At 44.5% G+C, this 16,717-nt stretch overlaps 1 protein-coding gene across 1 annotated transcript in view; it reads left to right on the top strand.

The window, feature by feature from the left end:
- Positions 1–16,717, top strand: part of LOC149154508 (pumilio homolog 23-like) — a 261,613-nt gene that overhangs the window by 72,425 nt on the left and 172,471 nt on the right. Inside the window, exon 5 of the mRNA XM_089439529.1 lies at positions 5,328–5,471. Within this exon, the coding sequence (XP_089295655.1) occupies positions 5,328–5,471 (144 nt within the window). The remainder of the gene's footprint in view (positions 1–5,327; positions 5,472–16,717) is intronic.

Here is a 16,717-nt window from a genome sequence, read left to right as displayed (position 1 = left end):
TGGAAGGCCAGGATCCTGGCAATCCTAGACAGACATCGCATCAAGGACTTTGCCTTGAAAACCGTAGCTATCCCAGTTGACCCAGCTGCTAATGAAAAGTATGAGGAGGCCGAGGCGAAGGCAAAATGCTTGATCCTAGACAGGGTCAAAGATCATGTCATACCACATATTGTTGAGAAGAACACAACAAGGGAGATGTGGGAGGCGCTGGCCACCTTATACTAGGGCTCTTTTGTGCAGAGGAAGATGCTATTGGAGAATCAACTGCGGTCATATCAGATGCAGAAGGGAGAGCAAATAGATCAGTTCCTTCTCAGGTTGCAGGAGATTCACGACCAACTTACTTCCGTGGGGTCTACATCGGATCCAAAGTTTATGGTCAGGACTGCCCTGAATGCAGTCTTCGAGGAGTGGGAGACATTTGTCCAAAGTATTTTGGGCAGGGCTACTCTTCCCAGTTGGGAGGATATGTGGGCATCTCTTCACCAAGAAGAGATGAGGAGGATGACCAAGGCGGGGAGTAGTGGCAAGGGAAGTTGAATCAAGAAAGAGGAGGAGGATGCGGCTCTAGCATCTGCGGGACAACAAGGGAAGAGGAAGAAGAAGGACATCTCCAAGGTTAAGTGCTTCCATTGTGGGGAGCTGGGACATTATGCATCCCTGTGTCCCAGGAAGAAAAACAAAGGAGAGGCTTCCGATTCAAAGGCAACTCCAGCTAAGGCGGAGAAAGAGGTCGATACTGATGACGATTGTGCCATGAGTGTTCATGCTCCTTTAGAGAAGAGGTGGGGTGATATCGAGTTGTAGTTAGGAGGGCTACATACTAGGGGCAGGACCCTTGAGGTGCCCAAACTCTTGGATCACATTCGGCTATGGGAGCCCTTAACGACAGTAGCATGATGACATATGTTGGGTGGAGCAAAGTGTAGTGGAGCAGCAAAGCAATGCTTGGGTGCAGAAATCTGAGGCAGTGTAGTAGAGTCTGCAGCAGTGCGATAGGCACAGAGGTATATGCAACAATTTAGTGGCAGCAGAGGGAGCACAGGAGAGCAGCAGAGGCAGCTTCAGCATCACGAGGCTTCCAGACTAACTGAGATGTCAGTATTTGAGAAGTTAGTTACTCACTTCGCGGTAATTGAGTTGCAGTGCAACAGTTAGCAGTGGCAGTGCTAGGGGCAACATGGGCAACATATTGAGAGGGAGCTGCAGTACAGATGTAGCATTGGCAGTGTCATGGGCAGCAGTACAGGGAGCAGTAATGCAGAAGATGTGAGGCAGTAGGCCAAGCATTAGCACAGTTATCGGTGCAGAGGATCAGTGTGATGTTTCAATGGTGGAGCATTACTAGCATACATTCCTCGCTAAGAGGGAGTGTTGATTTGTGGTAGCATCGGATGTGCTCTAGCCATGAAAATTGGTGGAGAGGCTACGACACATGAGATCTCCAAGATGCAGAAATCGTTTGGGGAAATTCCACCCGGATGAAGAGATATTAAAATAAGTAATATTTTTAATGGGGTTCCTAAGTCTAAACTTAGGGAAATTAAAATATTAATGTGTATTAATATAATATGGGTGAGAATGTCCTAAATAACGAGGATTAAGCCAAATCTAATCTTAGCAGTTGATTAGGGACTTAATCTCGACCGTTGAATTGTCAACAGGAAAAGTATAAGAGGCTTGAGGGTCAGTTGGAGATGCACCAAGTTGATCAAGAATTCGATTTTCTGGGGCAGGGTTTGCTTAGAAATCGAGTTAGTGATTTGTTGTAGTGAGGGGCAGTTCGATAGAAGGCCGAGAATACATATCAGAGAGCCAGAGAAAGTGCCGGAGAGATAGCGTAGAGCCTTGGAAGGTTGACGTAGGGGCAGCCAGGACTGACGCAGAGGCTGAGGAGACCAGCACAGGTGACGCAGAGGGCCAAGCGGCTGACGCAGAGGTTAGCAGAGTTGACGCTGGGCTGAAGAGGCAGCGCTGAGGGATTTTGTGGGGCAGACTGGGAGCTGAGAGGCAGATGTAGAGCAAAAAATGGTGACGCAGTTCCAGAGAGAAGCTTGGAGCAGCTTTCGCTGTCCAGTTAAGGAACTGTCGAAGTTGCTGTGGGATCAATCATCCGGTTGCTAATCAGCGGAAATATTTGTCTCTGAGGAGAGTTAGTTTTGCCAAGGAAAATCTCTGAAGGGTGAGCCATTTCTAGCACCCTAGTTGTATTCAAAAACTGCATAATAATAAAATCCTCATATCTGCTGCATCGGTTTTCCTGCATTGGGTTTTTCTGGGGACGTTTGTCCAAAAATAACGGTGTCCCTTGTGTGATTGTCTCAGTTATTTTAGTTGCTGATTTGTATATGTGATAAGGCTGCATTTGTGTTTATTTCAGTATTTATATTTATAAATAACTTGTTTATGGAAATAACAAGCAGGAGATAATAAACCAAATAATGCAGTAGAGATTTCTAATGTGCCAGACTTAGAAATTTCAACACGATCATCTAGAGGAAAGAGCATACAACAACCATCTATGGTTAACTTTGCTCTTATGGCCAATCTACAGGAAATCTTTGAGCCACCACACATTGAGGAGGCAAAAGGAAGACCTGAATGGGAGAAAGCCATGGCATTTGAACATGAATGAAAACCAAACTTGGGATTTCACATCTCTTCCACCAGGGAAGAAATCCATTGGCTGCAAATGGGTCTACAAGGTCAAGTATAAAGCAGATGGTACACTTGACAAACATAAAGCATGATTGGTTGCAAAAGGATTCTCTCAGCGATAAGGCATCGATTATGAGGAGACCTTTGCTCCCACAGCAAAGATGAGCACCGTTCGTCTTGTTCTAGCCATGGAAGCACAGCTTGGCTGGAAGGTCCATCAAATGGATGTAAAGAGTGCTTTCCTCAATTGCGATTTGCAGGAAGAAGTTTACATGCAGCGACCACAGGGGTTTCAGGTTTCAGGAAAGGAGCACTTGGTCTGTCGACTAAAGAAGGCTCTATATGGCTTGAAGCAGGCACCTCGGGTGTGGTACATAAAAATTGACAGATATTTGGATGAACAGGGGTTCTAGCGGGGTCCTTCCAATTCCAACATGTATGTCAAAAGAGTTGGTAATGATATCATCCTTCTGGTTATATATGTAGATGATATCATTGTCACAGGTAGTGAGGAAAAGGCTATAGAACAGATAAAAAATAATATAAGCAAAGCTTTTGACATGACTGATCTAGGCCTCCTACACTACTGTCTAGGTGTAGAAGTCTGGCAAACAGGTAGCAGCATTTTCATCTTACAATCAAAATATGCCAGGGGTTTGTTGGATAGGTTCAGAATGACAGATTGCAAAAGCTTGTATACACCTATGGAGAAAGGACTGATACTTTCAGCCCAGACGGACTCTAAGGCAGTTAATGAGTCCATATACAAGCAACTAGTGGGGAGCTTGATATATCTTACAGCCACTAGACCTGACTTATGTTTTGCTGTGAGCTACATTTCCAGATTCATGACAGTGCCAAATGTAGAGCACTGGACTGCAGCAAAGCGGGTACTGAGATATGTGAAAGGGACACTTGACTTTGGCAGTCTGTATAACAGAAGCAAAGAACCTAGGTTGTGTGGATATACAGATTCAAATTAGGCAGGTTCTGTTGATGACAGAAAATCCACTTCTGGATATGTGTTCAGCCTTGGCACAGGTGCCGTCACATGGATCAGCAAGAAGCGGCATGTGGTAGCCCTTTCCTCAACAGAAGCAGAATATCGAGGAGCAGTGAAAGGCTCAGAACTTAGAAGGATGCTATCAGATATGCATATGCAGCAAACAGAGCCCACACCCCTCTTTTGTGACAATCAAGGGGTGATGAAACTTGCCAAAAATCCACTCTTCCACGAGCGATCCAAACTTATTGATATACACTGCCATTTCATCAGACAACTTGTTGAAGATGGATCTATTGAGCTGCAGTACTGTCCCACAGAAGATCAAACTGCAGACATTCTTCCCAAGACTTTGGGTCCTGAAAAATATGTAAAATTCTGGGATAAGCTTGGTGTAGTTAGTAAATTGACCATCAAGGGAGAGTATTTTTTTTTTTTTTTTTCTAGGTTAAGACTAAACTAAGTACCCACGGGGAATTGAACCAGTGACCTATCGCAAGGAGTGCCTTAACAGTGCACCCATTCACCGTCAATCCAAAGCCCCGTGGGCAACCATCAAGGGAGAGTATTAAATTATGTAATAATGGTCAATTATTGAATAAACTTAGGCATTTAAATTTATGTTATATTTTTTCCTTTATGTCTTATTGATCAATCCCACATTCATAAAGTGGATTGACTTAGTACCATTGTAACCTATATAAGAAAGTCTTCATTCTCTTATTAATTACACTGAATACAAAGAACGGATTACTTATGAGTTATTTCTTGGTTTCTCTATACGCTCTTGTTTTCTTTTAAAAGCCTCAGCACAGGCTATTGCAATAATTGCAAGAATATGTTCGAGAGTGCCTTGAGACTTCCATGGTGGGAGGTTATCAGTGGGCCATTCAGCCATATCAACTTGAGAAGTCAGCCATCCGGTGAAAGCACAGCAGTGGGGTGTTTCTATCAGCTGAAACTTACCAAGGCAGCCATTGCAACCAAGTTGAAATATTATAGTCACCCAAATAACCTGCTGCATAACCTGTGTCATAGAGAAAATGCAAATAATTATGATTCAATTGAATTTGAGATTCTTGGTTGTCATTTACATGGATAAGTTTTGATTGTTGACCTCCTATGGTGTACAAATAAATAAGCAAGATCTTTCGAAGGAGTTTCAAATTGTGTAGGATCATTCTTTTCTTTTTCCTTTGCAAAAATTGTATAAAACTAGCTTGAAATATACTAAAGTCTGTCGAATGAAGTTATTAAGTTCACATGTGAGAGTGCATTGGTTAATATGTCCTTACTCTGTGGATTTTGATTCAACATAATTGTTCTTTTACTCCCTTACCCTTACAATCCTTTTCTTTTTTTTCCTCTGAGCCTCATAAGTGCTATGTGGTCTCTTTTGATGGTGGAAGCGCTAAAAGTTTAGATCACTTGCATGCTTGCAGCCTGTAGGCACACAAAGTCATGTTTAGTTAGACTTAATCTCTTATGTTAACTGTTCATGATCACATTATTGCAGGGCTTGTTTACACTTTGTTGAAGATCACTGTACCATAAATTTCACAATCTATGTTGCTAAGCATATTTTCTGTCAATATAAAGTTGCAGATTACCTACTGGAAAGTTAAATGTTAAGTATGAACTAATCTGTCAAGGATTGATTTGGCAGGTTATTCTGGAGGTGGCACCGGATTCGCTTTACATGGAAATCTTGAATCGCTATTTTCGGCATTCCTTGCTTGAAATTGCAACTCATGAATCTGGCAACTTTGTTGTCCAATCATTGGTTTCTTCTTCAAGACACCAGGGTCAAGTATACTATTCAGCTATTTTCTGCGTTTTGTTACTGTTTTGATTTTTGGCCTCATTTTTCAATACTTGATGTTTTGCTGAGGGAAATTACATATTTAATGGCAAGCATTTTTTAGGCAATATGCAATTTAATTCAGGTCTTTAGCATACAATTTCAATAATTTTGTAGTGTATCTCTGACATTGTGTGACATGAACCTAAACTTAAATAAAATAGCATCAACATAATACATAAATTTTAGAGGAAAGAACAATATCTCAGATTATTAACTACTGAAAAGAAACACCATAAGGAACTTCCTAGTTTTAAATTTCCATTTTGGAAATCAATTTAAGAAAACATCAAATGTAGATGACTATTTTTAGTAGGATTCTGATGATAGCCATCATAAAGGAATTCTGGTTTTATGACCCTGCATAAGTATAATTTTAGCTTCTCTAGATTATTGAGAGTGTCCATATCCAGTGGGCAGTCAAAATTGCCCAAAGGCCCTCAAAATGGATTTCAGCTTAAAAAATTAAAGCTTTAGTGCACATGTTTTTTATGGAAGAGTGGCAACACACAGACACAAATTCACACAGATACGTAGTATACAGAACATTTTTGACTGGATAATTCTCACGGGGAAGAAACTTCAGGTGTATTAAGAAATCTGCTGATTACAATGATCACTAATCTGTCTTCTCTTCTGTATATATTCCTCACGGAGTTCCCTGACCAGATTTGGCATTGATTCAGATGGCCTTGGGAATTTTCCGGTTTTTCAGACCAGATATTTTCTAGGTTCTCAGAAATGATGATCTTTCAGTCCAAATCCGCTAGAGAATTGTGCAAATAACTATCCTTGTTTACATGTCTGGCACTCCACTGGGCTGGTTCATGGATTTGTTTCTTGGCAAATTGATTCACAAAGGTTCTCAATCAGAGTTTTGGCTCTGGCCTTTACCTTGGCTTGGCTCATTTGCTTCAGTAACTGTCTTCTGAGATAGTGTTCTTGTTGAAGCACGTGGTAGCTTCAGAAGGCCTTCTGTAGAGGCTTGGTGTCTTAGCATGTAGAAGATGATTCATTGCCTATTTAGGTGCTTGCTTGATGGAGTAAGTGATTTATATCTTCTTTCCTAAGTCGAACTTAGGAAAAGTACAATACTTAATGTCAATTAATTATTGTGGACTGTTATGTCAATTTCCAAGAATAAATAATAAAATTATTTATGTAACTTAAAAATGATCTCAACCATTGATCTCTTAGATCTTCGAGAAGGAGGATTAGGGTTAGGGACTTGGGTTTGATGAAGATTATAAATTAAAGCCTAAGGGAGAGGTGAAGACACAACACAGGTCGAAAAAGCGATTTTCTCTATATTGAGAGGCTCAACTAGACTATAGTGCAGAGGAGGAAGAATGTAGGTGGATTTGAGAGCATTTTCGGGAAGTCGAATTGTTGGAGATTGTAGGGCTAAATTGCTGAAGTGAGGAGGTTGATTTGCTAGAGAGGCTGATTTTCCAAAGTTGAATTTCTTGAGGCGCATAGGCTGTTAAAGGGAAAGGCGCATGGCCAGTTGCCGGTGAAGAGGTGGGTCGAATTCCCCAGGCCGAATTTCTTCAGAGGCTAATTTCCAGTGGGCCGAAATTCCTAGTGTTGAATTCATCCAATGGGGTCGAGTTATAGGTTCTACCCAATGCATATTTCCTTGTAATTTCTCTGTGGGTCGAAACCCTAATTTTCTTGAGATGAATTAATGGAGGAGAATTGTTGTGGGTGTTTATTTGTTGTAATGTGTGATTGATCTCTCTCTGTTTTTATTTCTGCTGCATATTTTTGGAAGTTAAAATTCCAGTGATTTTATCTTAACACTTCAAAATTTATTTGGATAATAAAATAAATTTCTAGCAATAAATAATTATTGTGAGAAAATAGATCTGGTTTGGTATAAGGAGATTTAACATGGTATCAGGGCTCTAGAAAACTCTAAAAGAGAGATTTGAGATCGCTAGGGTTTGCAACGGTGAATTTGTTTTCTTTTATGGCAGCAAAACTATTTTTAATTTTGCAGCTGGGTTTTTGTTGGCAGTGTTGGGAATGGGTTACCCCAAGGACAGTTTTGGGGCTAAAAGCCCATGTTTTGGGACAATTTTGTAATAAAATGGTAAAGTCTCCGCATTTTGTGGCCGCAGAGTGCGAAGGTGTTAGGAGTCATAAAGGGTTGTCGGCCCTTATTTTATAAAATGTAAAGTTGGCTGTAAAGATCCACCCATGGTCCGCTGACCATGGGATTGTATAAAAAGGAGCTAAGTAAGCTCTAGGTAGTCTTTAGCGAAGAAGCGAAGAATGAAGTGAAGAGTCTTGGTAGAGGAGTCTAAGTGTTATCAAGTCTTAATGTAGGTAGAGGCTCTGCAGCTGAGTGCGCAGAGGCCTAGGGTGGAAGTCCGCAGTTGAGTGGGCGGACCTTTGCAGTTGTGTGCGCAGGGTGGATAGAGTCTGTATTAATCTGAAGATATCAATAAAGAGAAGTATTCTGCAAATTCCGTGTATTTATTTCTTGTTAATGTATCTGGTTATATTGTATTTTGGGTTTAATTTACAATGTTCATGTAACGTGCGAATGTATGTGACTATATTGGTTAATTGAACGCAAGTAAGAACATCCGTTTACGCAGCGCTAACTGTGGTTGATTAGTAAGATAAGTAAAACACTTAAGATAACTTGGAAACCTATATAATACGTTGTCATAGCAGCGCGAAAGTACCTGGATCGCGGATTAAGGCTGCGTGAAGGTCGATCGTACACCTTCGCGAAGGTACTGAAGGGCGGAATAAAGGGTAGACTGACAGAGCCCTAAAGCTTAGTGACCTGCGTGAAAGTAGGAACAAAGGGTATAAACCGACATCATGACCATCTCAAGGTGCAGAAACTTGGTTCCAGCATCCCCCCATACTGCTTCGGGTGAGACTTCAGTCCGCGCTCTGCGGGCTGATGCTAAAAGGGCCAGTAGTATAGGGATTTGTTTGGCTAACTAACGTTGAACCTGGGTTAGGCCCCACAAAGCCAACAAATGGTTCCGTTGCCGGGACCGAAATCTGCATAAGAGACGTGTGATGTCGTATCACTGGAATCCAATTAAGAAAGAGGTTGAAGACTGGTTGGATAGGAAGATCCACAAATTCGCGGCGCAGGGAAACAAAAATCCACGGCTAACAAAGGAACAATGGCTGGACAGGTACCTATATACGGAAATCCACGAGATCTTTTTCTGTTCCTTTCCAGTTGAGTTATACGAGTGGATCACGAAGCTAGCGGATAGCTAAGGAAGGTGGAGACTTGACGGTCCTATTGTCTGGAACCCGGAGTTAGTACAGAGACTGGAAGCCTCTGAGGATAAGATTGCTTGCGCTGTCAACCATTGGCTCGATCGCATCATAGGAGAGGATTCGTGACTGAATTTGCGGTCGATACCTCAGTTATAGTGAGGTGGAGCGACGCTTTTTCAAAGGTCCATGTGGTAGGTACTTGAAGTCTTTAAATACCTGGATTAAGATGTTATTGTGCGAAAAATGGGTTGTGCAGCTACCTTGATGTTTGGAGCTACTCGAAGTGGAAATAATTACAGAAACGAAGGGAGGGTCCTGAATATAGCCCACTGATTTCACCGCCATTGGGTGATGAAGAGGGAGTAGCACAGGCTTCTTCGCGAAGTGTAGTTCAGTTAATAAGACAGGGATTCCCACGACGACCACCTCCACCTCCACCATCTCCAACTTCACCACCACCACCTGGGATTTCGCCCACACCACCACCACCTTCACCGCAGTTCAACATGGCGAGTTCAGTAAAGCTGCCTTTGTTTAGGGGCCTGGGAAATGAGGACCCGGACCAGTTTTGGTTCGTTGTGAACGTTGTATGGGAAGCTCAGGGCGTCACAGATGATCACATGAAGAAGGCAACATTGGTTAGTGCTTTGCAGGATCGCGCGCTAACTTGGTACATCAAATACTCTAATGATAACCCCAACGCTGGGTTGGCAGAGATCTAGACCGCGCTGAATAAAGAACTCAGTAGGCCTAAATCCGAGGCACAGTCGATTGTGGGGTTTAAGGAAATCGTGATGAAACCAAGTGAGACACCTTGAGAATTGGATCAGAGATTGAAGAGTAAAATCCGCGAAGCTAATATGAAGTTAACAGATGGACAACACCGTGAATGGTTCGTGGCTTCGCTCCTGCCTCCCCAGAGGGTTGCACTGTCACAATAGAAGATTACGACTCAGGCAGAGGCCTTGGAGATTGCCATAAGACTGCATGAAACGCCGATGCAAGATCCGAATTTGGGGGTTCAGCAGATCCATGCGTAGTTGCAAAATCTTTGCCTTGAAATGCAAAGTTTGAAGCAGGACAAAATAGTTCGACCGGAGGCGCGCGAAGAAATATGGTGCTTGAAATGTAAAGGTCAGGGGCATGACAAAGACCACTGCCCGGTCTTTGCGAACTATATTGCAGGAGGAGGACCGATGCCTTTGAGGCCGGAAGCCCAAGCAGGACTAAGCGTGAGGCCTGCGTTGTGGTGCGCTATATGTGGGGTAGCAGGGAATTATACAACTGATAATTGCCATTTGCTGCAGAAGTTTGTACAAACACCACAACAACTGTTCTGCAACTTCTGCAGGTTGGTAGGGCATGATGAGCGCAACTCCCAAAGTTACGAATTAATGATGGAGAGGATACCCGCCTATAGAGTTCAGGAAGAAACGCGACCTCCTGACCAAAGCGTTGGGATGATGCGCCTAGGCTTTCAGGGGCGCGGATGAGGCCGAGGCGGAGGAGGACCTGGCAAAGGTTGAGGACAGCTGATCTGTTACAATTGTGGAGGATCAGGACACTATGCCCGTGAATGCACTAACCCAATGCATCCGTCGTGCAAATATTGTCCTCAGTTTGATCATGAGACAGAGGACTGTTGTACGCTGATAGCGAGGATACGCGACAAAGGGGTGCTACCACTTTAGCCGACTCAAAACTTGCAGATGATGAGGTCCGGGCCTCACGAGGAGGATCTGAATGTGAATATAGTGCTCCAAAGCAAAATTGCAACAGGCAATGATAAGGGGAAACAACTCGAAGACAACACATGGGTTCACAAAGCTCCGGCGAAGGAGGCTGAATTTGATTTGGAGCGCGCACGTGAAACGTTCATGGAAGCAAAGAAGAGCTTCACTGAGGCCTCTACCTCAGGGAGCAGGGATAAGCCTGATCAGGAAATGGACCCTTCTATGCTTACGACCTTTCTAGAGACCTGCATGAAGCTGCTGCGCGATAGCAAGGCTGTGAAGGGGTTACAGGAGCTTATAAATAGATGTGCCGGAAACACTTCGGGTGAACCGCGTGTTGTACGGAAGATTGGTAAGCATAAAGCAAGGACATGACGAGAGATGAGACTGACCGCGCAGATAGGAGAATATGAAATGGATCAGGTTATTCTGGATCTGGGGTCAGACGCGAACGTTTTACCAAAGCAGACTTGGGAGCGGATGGGGAGACCCGCGCTGCAGTGGTCTCTGATTCAGTTAAGGATGGCAAATCAACAGAAAATCATCCCCATGGGACGGCTGCAAGGAGTAACTGTAGATATTGAAGGCGCGAGCGTGTTGTTTGACTTTGAAGTAATAGAATTTGTGGATGACAACAACCCCTACCCTGCGCTCCTTGGCATTGATTGGGCTACTAACATGAACAGGGTAATCAACCTAAAGAAGCGAAGATAATATTTGAAAAGAAATCGCTTCGCGTAATAGTACCCCTAGATCCTGCTGAAGGATCTCGCTATACTGAACCAGCCCGTGACCACGAAAGTGATGACGATTTGGACTGCATATATAAGATAACAGCGCGAGACCAAGATTGGGTGAATCCGACAGCGGATGGACGAATTACATGGGATCGCGAGAGTTCCTGCACCTCAGACTCTAATGAAGAATTAGAGCGCTGGAAGAATTGGCTACATGATGTGACCATGCTGAGTTGTAACATGATGACTCGGTCGCTGCGCTTTGCATCTTCAGTGGTAAGAAATCTGCCCACTTATGATGGCTTGAATGATGTAGATGTATTTTTGGATGCATTTGAGAGAGAAGTACTAGAGAAGCAATGCTTCTAGGCTTTGGACTAGGCACTGTGCGCTACGCCAGCAAGATGGTGAGGTACACACAAGGGTAGTTTTGATGATTGGCGCGAGTGTAGGAGGATGTTGCGAACATGCTTTGGAAAGCCGAAGGTACGAATGACACGCAAATATGCCGGGAAGGATGATCCGCGTGCACACTTGGCCAAATGGGCTAAGGCTTATGGAGCGAAGCCCCAACCTGAATGGGTGCCCCTTTTCTGTCACACCTTGGATGTCATCTCGATGAACTAGTACTTGGAAACAAAGCTCCGCCATGGTACAGGTGAATCGGATATTTTGCGTGAAGGATTCATAATGACGTTTAGCTTCGAAGACGGGTTTGACTGTATTGACGAAGCGCTACAAGAAGTTAAAGCAGCAATCTTTAGGATACTGCAAGATCCTTTGGATCTGATTCAACTCGATTGGACTACTCAACTAAGCCACGCGCTGGAATGCTATAATGTGACTACTGAAGAAGAAGACGAGGATCCACGAAAGATTAATATCCCTGAAACCGAGGGTCACCGTGAGGTCGAGGGACCGCAGATTGAGAATCCTGATATAACCGCGCCACTAAAAACGAAACAGGTAAATATTGGTACGGAGGCGGAGCCCAAATTCGCGAAGATTGGAGATTACTGGGATGACGCGACAGTAGATAAGGTCGCCGAATTGCTCCGCGAATACCAAGATTTGTTCCCTACCAAGTTCACGGAGCTAAAGGGGATAATAGGAGACTTGGGCATTATGAAGATCATGTTAAAACCCGATGTGAAGCCGGTTAAACAAAGACCTTACCGTCTCAATCCGAAGTATAAGGAGAAGTTCCGCTTAGAGCTAGACAAGATGCTCGTGACAGGCATCATTGAGCCCGTAGAAGATTCCGATTGGGTGAGCCCAATGATGGTACAGGAAAAGAAGCAGAAGGATAAAATAAGGATGTGTAGATCTTAGGAAGTTGAATGATGCTTGAGTACATAATCCTTTCCGGACTTTGTTCTCTGATGAGGTATTGGATAATGTAGGTGGCCAGGAAGCGTACTCCTTCACGGGTGGGTTCTCTGGGTACCATTAGATCAAAATCGTGCCTGAAGATAGAAGCAAGACGACCTTCGCGACTAAATGGGGATGTTTTTAGTACACTGTAATGCCTTTCGGATTGAAGAATGCGCCTGCGATTTTTTCGTGCGTAGTCATTGCTGCATTCAAAGAATTCATTCATAAGTTTCTGGAGGTGTACTTTGATGACTGGACTGTGTTTGGGTTGGTAAAATGCCATGTGGCAAGTTTGCACTTGATGCTAGATACTTGTCAAAGGTACCAGATTGTGCTCAATCTAAAGAAATGCCTGTTTTGTGTTCCTTTTGGGACTCTGCTGGGTCATGTGGTTTGTAGACAGGGACTGATGGTAGATCCCGCGAAGATCGTAGTGATACTTAACTCGGAGACGCCGAGGAGTGTGAAACAGCTACTCACAACCCTAGGATATACTGGGTATTACAAAAAGTTTATCAAAGGCTATGCCTAGATCATCGCGCCTATGGAGAAGTTGTTGAAAAAGGATGTCATGTTCTGTTGGAACGAGGACTGTCAGAAAAGCTTGGATGTATTGAAAGGAAAAATGGACACCACGCCTATTTTAGTTTTCCAAGATTGAAAGGAGTTTCATGTACATGTAGACGTGTCATGTATAGCACTGGGAGCAGTACTGACACAGGCTGGCGGAGGAGAATTGGACCATCCTATAGCATTCACAAGCAGGAGGTTATCCAAGGCTGAGAAGAACTATTCCACCATTGAGCGCGAAGGGTTAGCCATGGTATACGTGCTCCAGAAGTTTAGACACTATTTGCTGGGTGGACATTTTAAGATGTATATGGATCATTCTGTGTTGAAATACTTAGTCAATAAGCCTGTGTTGGGGGGGGGGGAGAATTTGTAGGTGGTTGTTATTGTTCTAGGAATATGACTTTGAGGTTATTGTGAAGCCTGGACGATTGAACGTGGGACCAGACCATTTGTTGCGCATCGAAATGGGGGGAGAGCCCACTAATTTGGAGGAGGGATTGCCTGACATGCAGCGATTTTTAGTGCGCGTCGCGGATGGTCACTTTGAAGACATCAAACACTTCCTAACGACAAGAATTGCCTCAGAATGTTACACCGTCCAACAGAAAAAGGAGTTAGTGGTATGCGTGGCAGACTTTTCTGTCATTGCCAGACATTTGTACAAAATGGGGTCTGATGAAGTATTACAACGATATGTACCAGAGTTTGAAAGGAGCAATATCCTCGCGGATGCTCATGGGGGCATCGCGGGAGGCCATTATGTAGGAAGAGCGACCACGCAGAAGATTCTACGCGCAGGGTTGTGGTGGCCAACCCTCCATCAGGATTCAAAAGCTTACTGCAAAGCGTGTGATGTATGTCAGAGGACTGGCAAGCCATTGCGAAGAGATGAGTTGCCTTTGAACCCACAGATGACGTTGCAACCTTTCGAGAAATGGGCGATAGATTTTGCGGGACCCATTCAGCCCCAAGGGAAAAAGATGGGAGCACGGTACTTTATCACCGCGACTAAGTATTTGACTCGATGGGCGGAGGCACAACCTGTGAAGGATTGCATAGGTGCAACCGCTGCAAAGTTCCTCTTTGAGTATGTCTTGACGCGATTTGGGTGTCCAAAGATTTTGATGAGTGATCGTGGTATGTACTTTTTGAACGAAACGATCAGCGTGCTGATGGAGGAATTTCAGGTATATCACTAGAAAAGCACGCCTTATCACCCACAGGCTAATGGGATGGTGGAAGCATTCAATAAGGTGCTGGAGAACGCGTTCACCAAGGTTTGCAACGTTCAACAAAGTGATTGGGACCTACGCATACTCGCAGTACTATGGACCTATCGGATGACATGCAAAAAGTTGACTGGCCAGACACCCTTTAGGCTTTTATATGGTGTTGAAGCAGTGATGCCCATGGAATACATTGTGCCTAGTCTGTGCATAGTGGCACTCACGGGTATGACAGATCGCGAAGCCCTGGAAGAGAGGCTCATGCAGCTCGCTTAGCTTGAGGAAGAGAGATTTCTAGTTGGATTTCACCAACAGGTCTAAAAGAAAAGCATGGCATGATCGACACATTATGCTGCGCACCTTTAAGGTAAATGATCTGGTTTTGTTATATGACAGTAAGTTTGATAAATTTCCAGGGAAGTTCAGAATGCACTGGTTAGGGCCCTATGTCATTAAGGAGATTAATGACGGTGGAGCAATTTATTTGGTTAAATTGAATGGAGATCCATTCCCAGGAAAGGTGAATGGCAACCGATTGAAGCCATACACTGGTGATCCGACCAAGTGACTACATGAGGGTAGCACAGTCTTAGTGCTACAGGCAATTGAAAGGAGGCGCGAGACTATAAACTACACTGCTCAGGTTGGGGAACTACACGATTGGAGGATTGTGCGGGATGAGGAAATGTCACAGGGTTCGCGACAGCGCGAAGAGAGCTGTGCTACCCAAGGAGAAATCGCGCAGGTCAGCCGGAAAGTGATCGTTAAAGTCACTGTTCATGATTTGACGGTAGGAATGCGGCCAAATGGAGCGAGCGGTCGACATTTAAGACAAACTTTATGGGTAAGATCCTTGGAAATCTGCCGTCAATCCGGCATTAATGAACTGAATTGGGGGGAACGGTCAGATTTGAATTCGAAATGCCCTATAAATTACAGGTGACTACCCAGCAAAAAACACTTGGCATTTTGAGAATTGAGTTGTTGAGCTCTCAGGCGCACATGAACCACGAAAACTTTGAAGCTTTGCTAGCAAGTTCAGTATTTGAGAGGTGGCCTAAGGAGACACAAGAGTTATTGCATAGCATCATGTCGACGCTTGCAGAAGTTATGGATGCCGAAGTAGTGACAGTCGAGGGGGCTGTGCCGGAGGTTGTTAGGGAGGCAGAAGGCGCTGATCTAGAGGTTGCAGAGGTATTAGTTGAAGTTCCCAAATCACCACGGACACCTACATCGAAGCCCACCACAACCAAGGAGAGTGCGAAGGATAAGAAGGGCAAGTAGACTGCGATATCGGTGCGGGCGTTGCCGAGAAGAAACCCACCGAAGGACAAGCCCATTGCACAAGAAAAGGGCAAAACCATTAACCTGGAGTTGAAGGAGGAAGAAATTGAGGACATCCCACTGGATGATGAGGACTTGGGGGTAGAAGTGGAGGAAGTTGAAGTCCAAGGTGCTGATCCTATCACTAAGTTGCCCGAGTATGTCCCTCTGCGCAAGGGCAAGACCAAGGTGCCAAAGGACATTGATGAGAGCAAGGTCGCCTTGCACACCCCTCTGCTGCCGGATGGGATTGTCTTTGAAGGACCGCGCTTGGGCGGGTTCCTCTGTTCAAACTGGAAGATTGGGACTTAGCCGACCATGAGAAGTTCCCGCACTTAGCAACAAAGCAGCTAATGTGCCGTGTTATCAACCACTGGGATGACTGCATTAGAACCGCAGAAGTGGCTCAGGGGAGTAGACAAGGTAGGTCTGCTCAACCTGCTATGGGTGCCGCACTACAATCGCACCCCCATTACAGTATTGGTCAGCAAGCAACTACTATGCTTGGTGCACGATGGCTGTCTGTGGCTGGAGAAGCTGATACCCATCACCAATAAATTAGTTCCATAAGATCACGTGGCTGCCCTACACGGGAAAATCCGGCCATGATGTTTGGCGGAAGAGGTGGTGAGCTGGCCCTTGCGGAGGCCATGAAGGAGAAATTCAAGCTCGTGAAAAAGCCGCGAGGCTATGCCATCTCGAGCATTTGCGACCTTGTTGTCAAGGTGGCCACACAGATTTTGGCAGGAAAGGTTATGAGGAAGTGTCGCGCAGATGAAGTGCCGGCACCAGTGGTTGCTCTTGCAGCCCAATGTGCCGAAGGAGTCTAGTTTAATTGGGCGCGTTATCTCTGCGGTGAGTTCTTTGCGAACTGTCGCGAGGCACAAGAGCTTAACAAGACCTTCCACTATGTGTGGCTCTTGCTGTCTATTGTGTTGGTAGCCTAGGAGCTGTCGAAAGACAGTGAATTC

The sequence above is a fragment of the Pinus tabuliformis genome, chromosome 9 (assembly GCF_031772625.1).
Source record: "Pinus tabuliformis cultivar Carrire ecotype Pingquan chromosome 9, CPIR1, whole genome shotgun sequence".
Taxonomy (NCBI): domain Eukaryota; kingdom Viridiplantae; phylum Streptophyta; class Pinopsida; order Pinales; family Pinaceae; genus Pinus; species Pinus tabuliformis.
Note: the sequence above shows the minus strand (reverse complement) of the source record. Positions and strands in the feature narration are given on the sequence as shown.